Raw genomic sequence first — 17,136 nt, 5'->3', positions numbered from 1 at the left:
GTGGTTAGAAAATAAATAATCGTGTGAAGATGAAGTGTAATTTTTAAAAGCTTATTTTTATGAATTTAAATTTAAAAAACCAACACAAAGGTTAGAGGTGCTTTTGCTTCTTGTGTAATATAGATGCCACTTGAGAAATTACTTGGATTCTTTCCTGGCTTTCATAACTTCTTCTGTATACTTTAACATAGCCAACATGAAGAAATTCCAAATATTCTCAGTGAGATGGCCGTATCTTGAGATCATGCATGGCTAATGGAGTGTGGTGTGCTTCTCTGAGGCCCCAGACTGCCAGTCTCTACCATTTAACCAAGCAGCTTTACCTTGAGCCCATCAGTTTCTCGAAAAGATATTCTTTAGCTCGAAGCTGTTTTCTTTTGGCCTACAATTTTGGTGTTTCTAAACAAGCCCAGAACACAAGGGCATGCACGTGCTCATGAATCAATGCCTTCCTGTCACATGGTTTTCTCCCTCAGTTTCTGCTTTGGGTGCTTGTAGGCCACCATTAACCTTTCAGTGCAGCTAGACAAAATTATTATACAATGCAACACACAAAATTTGAGACATTTTTGGCAATGTATTTTTATGTCTTTTAATTAAAAAACTTAAGATATAAAACAGGCATTTTACATAATGCATACATTCTCAACATCTGCAGATGAGATAAATAACAGAAGGCAAAAGCAGACATATTGTATTGCTTCTCTTTGGTAAGTCACCAATATCATTCTCTGCAAAAAACAGAATATGTGTTTGTCTTTAAAAAAAAAAAAAAAAACCCATGGTCTTAAACTGTCCCTTAGTATTAACAAAACATTGAGCAATAATGCAGTGGGTGTAACTTCAAATTGACAAGAAAGGATAATACTTTATTCTCTGAGGGTTAAGTAGCTGCTTTCCAAAATTAAGGCCTACAGAGAAACAACCTTTTTCTAGCTACCTCTGTACTGGCTTTTTAAAAACATCACATTCAAACTCCCTGACACAATTCTTACAGACCTTTTCATTACACAAAATCTCTCGCCAGTCTGACACCATCCAACCCAACTAATCCCATTTCCTATGAGGAGATTCTGCTTTAATTCAGCATCATCTAAACTCAGTGTCCCAATAAAAAAGACCAAAAATTCCATTGAATTTGTTCCAACAAACAGCACATATATACACCGTGGCTCTACTGGAGCAATATATACAGGTCAGAACTGAGTTAGAAAACTAAAATAAAACGGCCCATTCAATACATAGCAGCTTGGATCTAAATATATACAGGTATGTATATGTTTTCACAGTTAATCTTTTAAAAAAAATTACATGATATGTTCAGAAATATTTCTATGGTCTATAAATAATACTTTAAAAGTTCAACTAACAAAAGAAATGAAGAGTCAATCAAATTAAATAATCTTCAGAGCCTTTAGAACAAATGATTGTGTGGGTAAAGAGCTGGAGGTGTTGTCTGGTGAAGGGTGTCTGTCAGGCCCCAGCAGGACAGGCAGTCTTCCTTCTAAACCCGGTAGGAGAGAAACTCCAAAACTTTGGAAGGAACCGGAAGTTTCTGGACTTCTTGGGTGGGCATCACTCTTCGGATTGACATGCGACATAGATGCTGAAGGCTAGGGACTTGCCTTGGAGTGGCCCAAAAATAAACACTTCCATCATGTGTTCTTAAGAGAGAGAGAGAGAGAGAAAAAAAAAAAAAGCATGGTCACCCAACTTAAATGTATTTCATGTCCTACAGCTAGCTCTGTCAGAACCACAATCTCACTTTAAATCCAGTAAGAAGTAACCAGCACAAGGCAGTAACAGGATTATAGTTTGTCTAGGAAATTTGCAGGACTGTTTGTGTTGAGAAACAAGAGAAAAAGCTGGAGAGATGGTTTAGCTGTTATGAGCACTTGATGCTTCCAACATTCACACAATGGCTTACAAATACTGAAAACTCCAGTTCTAGATCACACCCTCTTCTGGCTCCCACAGGTACTACATGCACACATTACAAAGACATGCAAGCATAATACCCATGCACATAAACTAAAAACAAATCTTCAAAAGAAAAAGAAACAAGAAAGACGTACTTACCCGGCAGCTAAAACACTGCCATCGGTAGAAAAGGCACAGCAGAGACCATTGCTCAAAGTGGCAACTTGTACTGGACAATCCTCATCAATTCTCCAGAACCTCACCATTCTGGAAGGGAAACAAGTCATGGAGTTGAAAGTCAGAAAGCAGTGCTTTTGTGTTGAATCACACAGCATAAACACACAAATCACTTGAGACCACGGTGACTTTGGTTGAGACAGGCTATTATGTAACCCAGGTTGGCATCACGCTCCTGATCTTCCTGCCTTTACTTCCCAAGAGCTGGGATTACAGGGTCTCCATCCAGCTAATAGTAAGTTTTTGTTGTTTGAATATGGTCTCATTACATAACCCAAACTGGACAGTCTCCTAAAATGCCAAAAATCACAGGCATGAGCCTCCACATCCAACTAGCTCAGTGATACTAGTATGCTTTATATACTTACTATTTTATATTCTATACCATTTGGTAATTTGGATGAACTCCAAAGAAATCACAAGGCATGACTTTGTAATCTCAGTGTTTGAACCTATGATGTTCACAACTGGAAGCTTTCTCATTTTCTTACAGGTAAAATGACATAATTTGCTTTATTCTTTTCTACCTTTGCCTAATCTCAAAAGCATTGGCTACCAATTTGACAGACGTGTGCCACCATAGTCAGCAATGCAAAAAAAAAAAAAAAAAGAAAAGAAAAAAAGAAAAAAAAGCAAGGTGTTGTCTAGAGAGACATTAAAACCCAGCTACAGGATGGGTATCCTGGTGGTCCACATCAAATTCCTAGCACTCAGGAGGCAAGGGTAGAAAGATCTTAAGTTCAAGACCTACCCAGCCTACATACCAAGACCATTTTAAATACAAACAAAAAAGCCAGGCCCCACAAAAACCTGAACCTCACTAAAGAAAGGTGTTAAGACTTAAAACATGCTTTCATTAAGAATGAAACCTTTAGAAGGTATGAATAGTCAAATGATACTCCCGACACTTACTTGTCATCAGCAAGGCTTGCAACATGCAGTCCATCATGACTGAAAGACACAGCTCGTACCCACCGGTCATTTGCTCCTCCAGCAAATATCGGAGTAGGCGGGGGAAACAGGTGCCTGGGGGCAGAGACATCTTTTCAGTGGGTTTCAGAATCAATTCAAGAAACAAAATGGCCTTGGTATCGAGCTCACTGACCTTTGAATAAGATTTAAAGTGGGCCTCAGATGATACAAATAAGATGGGGGAAAGCTGTTACAGCTGAGCTAAATGTTAACAGGAAGCCAGGGGTACAGTAATCGTGTTTCCCAGCTACAACTGCCAGCAAAAGCAAGGGCTTTTTCATAACATTTAAGCCCAACTTCTGTTTAATAATTTTCCCAGGCATGAAACGCTAGTATATTACCATTTCTACAGAATAGACATTTAATACCAAGACCCACCTAATAACAGCCATATTTATCTAAAGCTTTGCACTATTCAAGTGCTCACATAACTTTTACTTTATGAGATTGCTAATTTTACATTGTTAGGGATTCTAACTGTACTTACCCGAATTCCATCAGAATGTCCCCACTGTGTGGATCCCAGACATACACACGAGTATCGTAAGATGCAGTAGCTAGCAAAGCTCCATCAGGAGAAAAGTCACAAGCTACAACATCATGGTGATGCCCTTCGAGTCTCCTTATCATGGTGTACGTATCCATATTCCAAAGGAAAACCTGCAATAATAAAAAAGTCAAATGTTATAGCTTCAGTTAGACACACAGAGGACAAAGGGGCATATCTTAAACTACAACTGCTACTTTAATATTACATTGAATTAATTACAAATTATGAGTAATTTAAAGAATATGCTCAGTGTCGTAGATTAAAAATCAGTCTTTAAGTTAATTAAAGCAGACATGCAAATTTCTATTTCAAATGTTTCTGTTAAATGTTAATTTAAAAAATAGGCCTAAAGGGAAAATAAAGGCAATGCAATTTAACCACTGAAATCCATTTATTCGAAAACTAATTAAGTAAAATATATGGTAATAAATAGGGTTAAGTATTACAAACCCCTTTCTCTTTTTTTCCAGAAACTACCAATTTTAAAAATATATACAGACAGAAAATGTAATGTTAGCAAATTGTTACTCCATTGGCATCTCCTTTGAGATAATCACTTGTTTACAATAGGCTTGGGTCACCACCGAGAGCCTAGGAAGAGAAACAGATACTGCAAGAAAAGAGAATTTTCACAGCCAAATGTAATTTTGTTGGCAAACAACAAAGATGTTAAACTACATTACAAACGAAAATGCTATTTTATGAAAATAATGTATTTAATTACTATGCTTTTTTGTAATTAGCAGTCTTATTTTTCCAAACTGACTAGAATCATTAGTCATTTTCAGCATAAAAGTTAAATTACTTAAAAATAAGATTACATAGAGTCTAAACTGTGCAGAAGGTTCTTTTGCTGTTTTTTCTTTTTTTTGCTTTGAAGCAGTGTCTCACCAAGGTGCCCAGGCTGTCCTTGGATTGGAATCCCCTTGCCTCAGTCTCCTGAGGAGCTCTAGACCGGATTCTAATGCTTACTGCAGTCTGCTAGATTAAGATCGGAGGTTTACAGCAAGCCTAGTGAGACAGCTTCCCTCCTCTTGCTACTTCCTTTCTGCACACATTATTTCCAAAGGGAAATAAGTATAATAATAACTAGGTCAATGATTTAAGGTACTGCCAGCATCTTAAGAAATTCTAAAAAACAGAGGAAGCACTCAAAAACCTGTTTCTTTACATTAAATTGGGTTCACTTGTCAGACTCTCAATTCCATCAACTGGAAAATCAATTTACTGAGGAGTCTGGATTTTACTGTGGGGAAATTTTTTTTTAAAGGAAAAAAAAAAGAAAAAGAAAAGAAAAGAAAGAAAAGCAGAAAGTGGACATCGACCAGCACCTGTGTACGTACAGTACACCTTGCAGCCGAATGCAAGGTTACTTCATCCTATGGTAAAGGTCGCCCCCAGCCCGGTAGCCAGAGATGCCACTCTTTCTGCCCAGCTAACACCATTGTGCGCTGTGTGCGAGTGGTGCCAGCATAACTCAATCACACCAATATTGCTGCCACCACCTGTGACAGGAAAAGCAAGAAGCATATGGAAAACACACAGCCTAAAATAGCAATGCAAACATCTATCTTGTTTTATGATTAAAAAAAAATAACTAAGCTATTTGTTCTAAACTTCTAACATTCACAACTATCATTTTAACATACTTCTTGGCAAAATAAATGTTTCATCTAGCCACAACCCCCACCCCCATCAGTGCAAAGCGTGCTGTGATCATTACACGTTCTGGAGATCGGCCAGTTTCATACTCAATGCTACTGCTGCGCTCCCCACATAACCCTGACTCAGAGCTAGGAAACTGACAGCTCACTGACCTCACAGCCCCCAGTCACTACTTAAGCTGCCAATAGCAAGCAAGCTGTAAAACAATGTGCAGCTCCATTTACGATCCACTCTAGCACATAAATGATTGCTAATTTTATTATGTTTTTAAATTACTTTTTTTTTCAGTTAAATGTCCAGGATCAGCTGGGACTCAACTTAAACAAAACAGCAAACTGGACAAAACAAAAACAAAGAAAATAATTAGCAAGGAAATATCTTAACATATGGACTAGATCTGGTCTATATCACATAAGCTTTCCTAGATCTCACAAAAAACTAACTAACCTTCATTTTATAAATATCTCTAAAAGCAATTCAATTTCTCAATTCACAAATAGCTAATTTTCTACATGCAAATTTTCTCCATCATGAAATAAAGCATTAAGATATTCATGACACCGAGCACAGACTTAATAGGTTACTTAGATTCAAAATGATTAAGCATACATTATCATCCAATTCACAATACGTGAGCAAGAACTTTGACACATACTGCTTTACTGGCTCCAACTGAACACAGCATGGAGGAGTCGGGAGAGAACGCTCAGCTGTACACCCAGTTCTGATGGCCCCGCAACACTTTCATCATGTTTCCTGAACAAAGAAACATCCGGTCAGGACAATGCACTTCAAATCAGTAACACCGACATGACTGTAATCTACAGTTACCATAAACTACTTTTATAGCTGAAAAAAATATAAATACAGATAGATAGATACAGAGCCCTTCAATATCTGCCACCTGCCTGCCCACCCACCCACTCTCCCTCCCTTCCTCTGTCCTTCCTTCCAAGGCAAGGTCTCTCTACGTAGCCCTGACTGGCCTTAAACTCTCAGAGAGTAGTATCTGTTGCTTGATAAAATTACAGAGATGGGAAACACTACTCAGTAGTCAAGAGCACACTCTGAGGTTGATACTCAGCATCCTAACTGACAACTGCCCTGCAACTCAAATGCAGGAGGAGATCCAATGCCCCTGGCCTCCTCAGGCACCCATACACACCCCTACAAGACCCACATGAATAAACACGATGACAAATAATACATCACATAATGTAAAAGCCAGGCACACTAATCTATGTCTTTAATCTCAGCATTTAGGAGACAGAGGCAGGTATTGTAGCCTTATGTACATTCATTTGTATTGCTCTCCAACAAGATAAAACTTTGTAAGCATCAAGATACCATGTTTCAGAAAAAAAAAATTGAGTTCACCAACACACTTTTCTGTGAGATTAGAGGGAAAAATATCTTACTTTTTTAATAAAAGAATTTATGATCTATGCTTACCACCATTTAATCATGTTATAAATCCTGGTTTGTAAATTCGGCCACAATCTAAATTTTATTAGATGATTGAATTTGTTGCTTAAACTCTTACTTAAAATTTTTTTATTCTAAAATTTCATTTATTTAGTGCTTGTTGAGTGTTTTGGCTGCATATGTCTATGAACTATGTGCATGCAGTGTCCACAGAGAAGAAAAGGTGTTGGGTCCCTTGGAACTAGACTTCTGGATCTGTGGTCAGTTTCTGAGCAGTGTCAAAATGGTTTATTATTTTATCTGTTTGTTTAATCTGTATTTTTGTTTTCCAAATATTAAACAAAAAAAGAAACCTTGGTCACCAAGCCATTGGTTTGTTTTTCTGATAAAGTATCAGGCTAAGTAGCCAAGTTTGGCCTAGAGCTCTCTATTTTCCTGCCTCGCCCACTAGTGCTATGATTACAGGTGTGTTGCAGGGTGGGGCAATCCTGTGAGCACTCTCAGTAGTCACATCAAGTCAGGTGTGGTGACACTTGCTCTAATTCCAGCACTCAGGAGACAGGCAGGTGGATCTCTGTGAGGCCAGCCTGGTCTGCACAGAGATTTCTAGACTAGCCAGGACTATATAGAGACCCTGGCCCCAACCCCCAGAAAGGAAACAAAAACACCTCACTCTCTTACATAGGTGGAACCAAGAAAAAAGACGTACATACCATCATCTTTGAGGTCCCACACTCGAAGAGTTTTGTCTCTTGAAGCTGATACAAGGATTAAGCTCCCATCTGGAGCAAAAGTTAAGTCTCTGACCACTTCAACGTGGTCTACCAAATTAAGGAGGAGCTTTCCTAAAGGTGATTGAAAGAAGGAGACAAGATCAGTATTTATCTTTTATTTTTGTAGTTTTGTTACCGTAAAGAATGAAGACAGTCTTGGGTACCCCTAGTTCTATGAAGTAAATTATTTCACTTACTAATTACTGGCTATTGTTTCTTGTGAGGATTCACTACTTAGGTTTTTAAGTAATTTCCTCCCAAGATAACAAGCCCTGCATTACTAGATAAATGTAAAAGGAACTACTAAAATGCAAGCACACCCTTGATCAAATTAGCACCAAGAAAGCCCTGTATACTGTCTATTCTAAGTGTTTGTACAGCATGACTTTATTGTGTGTCTGAGGACAACCTGCTGCTGCTGGTTCTCTACCACGTGGCCCCACTCAGGCTGTCAGGCGTGGCAGCAAGCACGTTTATCTGTTGAACCTCACCAGCCCCCGTATGTCTTTAAAACAAAATCAAAATGTCAACTTTTCTCTTTATTTCCTTGGCCTTGGACTATCAAATGCCCCACAAAATAAAACCTCACAATGTTTTATTTTAACATTATCTAAACAAAAAGAGTATTTATTAGTTACTTATTTGCTTTAAGGTAAACACAGATTTTCCCCCTGAGCACCTCCCTCACCCTTGGTGGAGAGGTTGAACTATGCAGTTCATGCTGCCTTCAACTTGCTATGTCTACCAGGCTGACCACAGCCTTTTCAGTGCTTGGAGCACAACTGTGTATCACCACGCTCGGTCTGAACACTTCTTTTTTAGTTTTTGAGACAGGGTCTCTCAATATAGCCCTAGCTGACCCAGAACTCACATGTAGACCAGACTGGCCTCAAACTAACAGAGATTGGCCTGTTTCTGCCTCCTGAGTGTTGGGATTAAAGGGGTATACCACCACATCCCACCTCGAACACTTAATTGTTCAAAGAATTTAACTTATCTTTGAAGACAGGGTTTCTCATTTTTCTGTGTAGCCTGGAACTCTCTCTGTAAACCAGGCTCCTCCTGCCTCTGCCTCCTAAATATTGGGATTAAGGGCATTTGCTACCACACACGGAAAAGAATTCAAATTTCCAACCCCTAGACATTGGATAAAGAGGTTAGATATTATTAAAATCCCAGCACTCAGGAGGCAGAGGCACACGAATCTCTATGAGTTCGAGGCCAGCCTTGTCTACAAGAGTTCCAGGACAGGTTCAAAGCTACAGAGAAACCCCGTACCAAAAACAACAACAACAACAAAAAAAACTACAACAACAACAACAAAAAACTGGGAGATGTGGCAGCCGGCTGCAATCCTAGCACTTAGGACGTGCAGTCAGGAAGAGCAGAGTTAAGGTCATACTTCACTACACAGCAAGTTTAAGGCCTGCATGGAATACAAAAAAACTGATTTCCCTCAAAATCCTCTAAGTGATCACTGAAAAAGCATGTATGACATTTTGCTGAGTCATAAACTAATTATGAGTTTAGAAATACAACCCATACATGTTTTGCATACTTTATCAAGTATGAACTCTATATTATTCTCCTAAATTAAAACTATGAACTAAAGACTTAGAATAATTATAGAGATACAACCAATCCCACTTCTCTACCATAAACCCTTAAATCATAGATTCCAGTGACTATTATAAAGTAATCAGATTCACTTTTGAAATTATGAATCCATACCTGTATATACATCCCAGATTTTGATGCGACCATTGTTTAATCCCGTGGCAAGGAGTAGCTGATCCTGTCCAAATCGGAAGCGATGCCATTCTATATTAACACAGCGGCTCTGTTTTTCTGGAACTGAAGACCCAAAAGCAAGACTCCAGACTATGTCTCCACAGTCTATAATGTGTTCACGAGGCTTATTTTTCTGACCACCATTACTATTTTGTCTCGTCAATTTTTGACAGCTTGAATTGGTAACATTCTTGGAGCCATGTAAAGGACTGAGGGGGAAAGATTGAAAATGAATTCTTTATATTATACTTCTATAGACACTAATTGTTAACACTTGGTAAATAGTTTCAACAAAACTGTAACACTAATTCTACAGATGGGAAAATTGGCACCTAAAATAGAAGGCCAGACAAGTTCAACTCATGAAAACTGTTAGTGGAAGAGAAAATCTTCAATAAGAAAGCAACATATTGCCAGGTGGTGTTGGCACACATCTTTAATCCCAGCACTCGGGAGGCAGAGGCAGGCAGATCTCTGTGAGTCGAGGTCAGCCTGGTCTACAGAGCTAGTTCCAGGACAAGCTTCCAAAGCTACAGAGAAGCCCTGCCTTGAGTTCCCTGCCCTTCCCCCCCCCCCAAAATAGATTTTAAAGCCAATCTGGGCCACATAGCACGACTATCTTATTAAAGAAAAACCTGTTCATATACTAACTACTGTTAAGCAATAAAACATATGAAATCCAAAGTGAATGCAAAAAACTTCACCTAACAAAGATCTGACACAACAGGACATAACACTAATGTGAGGCACAACCTGTCTTTCCTTACAGATACACTTAACAGGAGAAAGGGTGTAGGTTAGTTGGTGAAGTATTGGCTCCAGCATATGAAGCCTTAGAGTTTATTTAGTGGGGGAGGGGTGGGAGCATAAATGTCTGAGAAAAATATTAAAACACTCTACAATGTACAAATAAAGTCCAGATTTTGGTCTACACCATGAGGTCATCTGCTACCACACCCACCCAGGGAATTCTTTTTTTTCCCTTTCCTTTTTGAGACAGGGTTTTTCTATTATGTAGCCCTGGCTGTCTCAGAACTCACTGTATAGACCAGGCTGGCCTTGAACTCAAGAGATCTACTGTCTCCACCTCTCAAGTGCTGGGACTAAAGGGATGCACCACTATGGGTGGCTCAGGCAATTCTTTACAGAAAGAGCCGGGCGGTGGTGGCTCACGCCTTTAATCCCAGCACTCGGGAGGCAGAGGCAGGCGGATCTCTGTGAGTTTGAGGCCAGCCTGGTCTACAAGAGCTAGTTCCAGGACAGGCACCAAAGCTACAGAGAAACCCTGTCTCTAAAAACCAAAAAAAAAAAAAAAAAAAAAGAAACCTCGAATACATGGATTCAAACTACAAACAAACTTGTAACAGTCTATAAAAGAAAACTTAAACATTTTATTGCCCAACACCGACAGACAAGAGTAAATTCTACAAATACAAAGAAAGAAGTCTTACAAGTTCTTAAGGCACTGGGACCACGGGACAAGCTTCACGATGCGATATCCTTGGGACCACGCAAAGTAGGAACCATCCGGAGCGAAAGCCACAGTCCAGTTCTCACTACCACATTTCTTGTCAAAAGGAGCTGCCGGAGCTAAGAGTTCCCCTACAGTACGCGATCTCACTGAAACAAAAACAAAAACGGCATGATATATATACCAACAGTGGATGGGAGATGGCCCCACGTTACTTTGGAATTTGTTGAGGGTGCGGGCTTTCCACCCACAGAACTTGAGATTAGCTGTAATAAAGTGGTTTTCCCATGCAAGATATTAAGGATGGCAGCAGTGTGGTGGGCACACCTATCTATCATCAGCACTTAGAAGGCTTAGGAAGGAGGACAAGGAGTTCAAGGAAGTCAGGGTCACGTGAGACCTTGTCATAAAGTTTCAGTGGGTGTCATAAAGTTTCAGGAGGTGAAGGTGGGACAACTTGGCTTTGAGACCAGCCTGGATTATACAGGCAGACCTGAAGAAAGTGGAAGGGGAATTAAGGTTTTAGGAACCCTTATGCTCAGCAGTTGCTCTTGCTAGCAACAGAAGCCCTGGTTTCGATCTTCTTCAAAGCACAAACCACATCAAGAGGATTGGAATTTCAGCTACACGGTCAGCTCAAAGCCAGACCAGGTCACACACACACACACACACACACACACACACACACACACACACAGTCACCCAGAAGGCTGGGACTCTGTCAAAGTAATTTTTTTTTTTAAGGGCTAGACGGAGGGAGGGCTGGAAGAGTTGGCTCAGTGAAAGAGCAAGAATGCTGCAAAGGACTAGACTTGATCTCTAGACCCACATGGAGGCACAGCACCTCCCCGGACACCAAGCCAGGATGTGGTACACATATATACTTGCAGGCAAAACATTCACACACACAAAGCAGCAAAAATAAACAGAGATCAAACAAACAAATAAATGACAACACAAATGGCCCAGTGGGTACAGACACCTGCTGTCAAGCCTCACCACTTGAGTCCCGGACCTACATGGGACAAGGGAAAAACCCACGCTCCCAATTTGTTCTCTGACCACCACATGAAATAACTGATATTGAAAAAGGGTAGAGGGAGGGCTGGAGAGATGGCTCTGAGGTTAAGAGCACTGGTTGCCCTTCCAGAGGTTCTGAGTTCAATTCCCAGCAACCACAGGGTAGCTCACAATCATAGAATGAATCTGGTGGCCTGCAGGCATACGTGCAGGCAGAACTCTGTATACATAATAAATAAATCTTCAAAAAAAAAAAAAAAAGGCACAGGGAGAGCTAGAGCTATATATAGCTCAATAGTAGAATGCTTGCCTAGAAAGCATTAGACCCTGGTATGGGTGCAGGGAGATGACGCCTTTGTGTTGTGTACTTCATCAGTAACAACTAATCTAACACCTAGCATGACAAGTGTTCAATTAACATTTACTTAGCAAATAGGAAAGCACAAGGATGTTCCTGGCCCAACTTGATCCTTTAACAAAAGAGTATAGTTTAAAACCCCCAAAGAAGCCTGATATCCATTTTCTACATTATTCTGAAACGTTTCTCCTTGTATGAAAATAGCCATGTATTTTCACTAAAGAGAAATAGAACTTTGTTTAAACAATACCCCCCCCCTTTTGGTTTTTCAAGACAGGATTGCTTTGTGAAACAGTCCTGGTTGCCTTGGAACTCGCTTTGTAGACCAGGCTGGTTTCAAACTCAGAGATCTGCCTGCCTCTGCCTCCCAAGTGCTTGGATTGAAGGCGTGTGCCACGGCCACCCAGCCATTTTTTTTTTTCCTTTTTAATAACTCAAAATCTGATGAGCAGTGGTGTCATATACCTTTAATCCCAGTAATCAGGAGGCAGGGGCAGATTTGAGGTTCACCTGGTCTACAGAGCCCAGGGTTACAGAGAGAAACCTTGCCCGGAAACAAAACAAAATCTTGAAATCTTCCTTCTAACCTGTCCACCTGTCTAGTCCTGATTCTGATCTGAGAACCTAATTAACAATCCTGTTCTTGTGACACACGTGATATCTGCACTGGCATCTTTTTCAGCTATAATATTCTTAGTTCTTCCAATCGTTCCTTAGATTACAAAAAAATCGAGTCCATTTTCTATCTTTTCCCACCTTAATTAGTTCCACCACATTTTTCTGGATAGAATCCAGTTAGTAGTGGCCCTTAGAAAAGTGGTACCCAGAACTGTACCTGCACTTTCCAGTGTGGACTTGTCAAAGTGATAGATAACCCTCACTTACTCAAAAGTCAGCAACACAGCATAAGCTCGCACTCATTCAACTGGCAGTCACGAGTGTAAGATTCACTAGTAGGCGAGCCTCAGATACCTGCAGAATGGTTTCTCCACGTATAAACTTCAGGAAGAGCAGTTACAGGCTTCCTGCATTTTTCCAAGCATATACTATTACATGATCATTTCATTGGGGTTGTCTTTATCTTCCCAGTTTCCCTTAAAAACCAGATTCCAGCCAGGCAGTGGTGATATACACCTTTAATCCCAGCACTCAGGAGGCAGAGGCAGGAGGATGAGTTAGAGGCCAGCCTGATCTACAGAGTGAGTTCCTGGATAAGCCAAAGCTACACAGCAAAATCCTGTCTGAAAAACAACGACAACAACAACAAAACCCTGGGAATCCTGTTAAATTTCCATCTATTAGCCAAAAATTTTTTAAAATATTTATTTATTTATTATGGACACACTATTCTGTTTGCATATATGTCTGTAGGCCAGAAGAGGACACCAGACCTCATTACAGATGGTTGTGAGCCACCATGTGGTTGCTGGGAATCGAACTCGGGTCCTTTGGAAGAGCACGCAATGCTCTTAACCACTGAGCCATCTCTCCAGCCCTATTAGTCAAAATTTATGAATATTAGTAGAAGGGACCTTGCTCACCAATAAGAGAACTAAGTTTTAAAATTCTATTAAAAAAAAAAAAAGGAGGGGCCAGGCAGTGGTGGCGCTAGCCTTTAATCCCAGCATTTGGGAGGCAGAGGCAGGCGGATCTCTGGGAGTTCAAGGCCAGCCTGAGCTAGTTCGGGGCAGGCACCAAAGCTACAGAGAAACCTGTCTCGAAAAACAAAACAGAAAGGAAGAAACAAAGAAAGAAAGAAAGAAAGAAAGAAAGAAAGAAAGAAAGAAAGAAAGAAAGAAAGAGAGAGAGAAAGAGAGAGAGAGAGAAAGAAAGGGAAGTATCAATTTAAGAGAAAACCTCCAGGTTAATCTAAGTAGAATACTGTATTTCTTACACAAGATTTTTCAAATCTGTATTTTAAGGAAAATAAAAACAAAAACTCTGGTCACAATCACTTTTATCCTCTTCTTTATAAAGTGTTAATATGGAATAGGGATGTGGGATGGTGAAACACCAGGAAACAATAAGCTAACTCAGCCTCAAACGCAGGAAGTTCTATCTAGTACCATTACAAACACTGTAAACAAACGGTTGTCAGTGGTTCTCTATCGCCTTCGTGCTTCCTTGTTGGTTAATAAATACATCAAATGATTCTTATACTTTAATCAGCTGTTTTAAATACTCGAGTACTGACTAGTAAAACATTGTCAACCCAGAGTAAGGTTTACACTGACCTGCTAGTATCATAAAAAAGTATCATCTCCTGACGCCCAACTCTGCCTCAGCACACTGGGCCTGAAACACACCACGCTGTCTGCACAGGATCACATCCTGAGTCACCGCTGAACCAGGCTAACCAGATTTCAGTTCTTCTTCACATTCCTTCCCCCAATTTCATAACCAGAAAGGAAGTGGGACAGTGCCTTCTCAGAGAGGGCAGTAGCTCACGGCAGCGATGTCCCTGTCCCAGAATCCTTTCATCATTCATGAGTCCTGCCTCCACTTTCAGCATGTACAGGAAAATCCTAACTTGACGACAATTAACACTAGGGGTGAGGGTGTTTTATTCATAAACATCAAGCTATACACAGAGATAACTTGTCTAACCTTGTCTCCAAGTGACACTTCAAATACAAAGAAATAAAAAACTAGCTTACAAAAGTCCAAATGTGAAGACATTTGGCACTTAACTTTTTATATTACACCCTAGAAATAAGGAGATATAAAAGTGAAACTCTTAATAAGCAGTTATTTAATGAATGGTTCTACCCTAGCAGGTATTCCAAGAAGCACTATTTATTCCCTTAGAAAGAGGGCAAGAAAGTTTTCAAAGTACAGCTAAATGTACAGTGTTATGGTATAGAGGAGGAAAAACCATTTGTCAGATCACAAGAACTAGAGGGCAGGAAACACAGCTCGGTGGTAGAGTGCTTGCCTAGGATCCGGAAGGTCCTGAGTTCAAGCCCTACCACTACTACAACTAAATTCCTTTTAAAGATCTGAGTTTAAAACACTTAGTTCTAAAACAATTTAGATTAAAAGGCAGGAATTTTATGTTTTCTGTGGCCTTAACATGGCTATAAAACTAATATTAAAGTCACTGGCTAATCAGCCACCCAGCTTCACCCTTCAGGGAACAGCCCCTCCCCCAGTTCTGTTGCTGGCTATTTATGTATAGAAATGCATTCACTTCAGCTTCTCACACTTCCTAGAAATGCCTCCTCCTAACAACTGGCCGATCATACACTTCAGGAGCAGGAAAATGCAAAGGCTCTATGCTCAGTGTCCACTACCTTTCTTTTCTTTTCAACTGGATTTCACTTTGTAGCCTTGGCTACTGGAACTGCCTGCCTCTGCCTTGAGTGTTGGGCTAACTTTAAAAAAGAAAAAGGGAAAAAAAAAGTAATGTCAGCGTCCTCTGAATTCACTCAATCTCATTCAAAGGCCTCAAAGGTGGCTTCTTGGAGAGGACTGAAATAATGCTAAGTGCTTTTAAGGCACTGGGCAGGTCTGGCCCACACCCTTCCACTCCCCATTGTCCTGGCTTCAGCCTGGCACGTGACAGGGCTAGCCCTTTCATCCCTACTCCACAGCCCTCCTTCTGACACTCCACCTAGCCACACTGCTCCTCCCGGGAAAGAGCTTAGATGTTCCTCCTCGGAACCCTTCACTTTGACGGCGTCACCCTCTAAATCATAAAAGCTTTCCACGCGGCTGGCACCCCTTCAGGTTCCTTTCTCCTTAGTGTGCCTGACTGACGGACGGGGAGCGGGTCCTCCTACTGCACCTCAAGACACAAAAGTTCTTCTTTTCCATCACACTTAAGAGATCCTAAGATAAGCCACTTAGCCCATGCTAGCAACCCTCCCGGTTTACTCCACACGCAAGCCCTAAGCCGAGAGAAGCCCAGGATCTCAGACCCGCGCCGAGCTGTGATGGTGACACTGGGGTATGCGGGGCGGTGAGCGTCCTGCCCGGCCTCACGGGAACTCGGAAGGCCAGCTCTGAGACGCGGGTCCATTCACTCCCGGCCGACGCCCATCGTGGGGCCGCTTCCTCCCGCCAATCGGCGCCGATCCTCGCCTCCCCGCTTCTCCTGGGCCTCGGCATCGGACCCCCGCTTCTCAAGGGCCTTGGCATAGGATTTCCCGATGCCCCCCCCCTCCCGGCCCGCTTCTCCCCCGGCCCCGGCGCCAGCCCCTTCGCAGCCTGCCCTCTGTTCCCGCGCTCCCTCTCCATCCTGGGCCTCACCGATCTCTTTCTCGTTGACCCTCGGGGAAAAGCTGGCCATCTATGGGGCACCGTCTGATTCCGGGAACGCGATTCGGACGCGGCGACAGAGAAGGGACTTGGTGGGGGCTAAGGGGCGTGACGCGGGCTCGGTCCTTCCCGGGTGCGGGGAGCGAATCGAGAGCGCTGGCGGCCACTGAGGACTGCCCGGGAAAATCACTGGCTGGCCTGGGACCGAGCCACCGGGTCACACTCAGACAAAAGAGCCGGCGCGCCTTCCACTCACAGACACACACAGCCAAACGACACCTCCGCAGTCAAACCAGACACTGAGACAAGATGGCGGGCGTCACCGATAATATCCTGGAGGCGGGGTGTGGTGCGTGACGTCAGACGGACAGGCCCCGCCTCTCGACGGAAGGGACGTGATCATCTGGGCCCACGTAGTGGCGTGAGCCCTCCTCCATCTGCAATATGCAGGCTGTTTCGAAGTCTAAGGCCCTTGCAAAGGACAAGCAGAGGCTTGTATGTCGCACGTGACTGCACTCAAAAAAAGACAAATAGACGTTTCAGGTGCTTAACTCCATTTAGCTACGTCCCTGGCTCCTCGATGATGGGGAAGTGGAGCTTGCGTTGTTAAAAGTGATACGTAAGATAGCATGATGATGCTCCATTTCTCAGGACGTGAGCCCGCTGCTTTTAGAAAAGGCTCAGTTGTTGATGG

General features: G+C 41.8%; 1 protein-coding gene across 1 annotated transcript; it reads right to left on the bottom strand.

The window, feature by feature from the left end:
- Positions 1-576: 576 nt before the first annotated feature.
- On the bottom strand, positions 577-16,752 carry Wsb1 (WD repeat and SOCS box containing 1). Its single transcript, XM_050128887.1, is given in 9 exon segments — positions 577-1,664; positions 2,080-2,187; positions 3,070-3,183; positions 3,617-3,789; positions 6,000-6,100; positions 7,483-7,614; positions 9,274-9,542; positions 10,785-10,953; positions 16,434-16,752. Coding segments are annotated over 9 exon segments (1,266 nt in total). The 5' UTR covers positions 16,474-16,752; the 3' UTR covers positions 577-1,504.
- Between the last annotated feature and the right edge of the window lie 384 nt (positions 16,753-17,136).

The sequence above is a fragment of the Alexandromys fortis genome, unplaced genomic scaffold (genome assembly GCF_014885135.2).
Source record: "Alexandromys fortis isolate MF-2015 unplaced genomic scaffold, M_Fortis_MF-2015_v1.1 scaffold_80, whole genome shotgun sequence".
Taxonomy (NCBI): Eukaryota; Metazoa; Chordata; class Mammalia; order Rodentia; family Cricetidae; genus Alexandromys; species Alexandromys fortis.
This window is presented reverse-complemented; position numbering and strand designations above follow the sequence as displayed.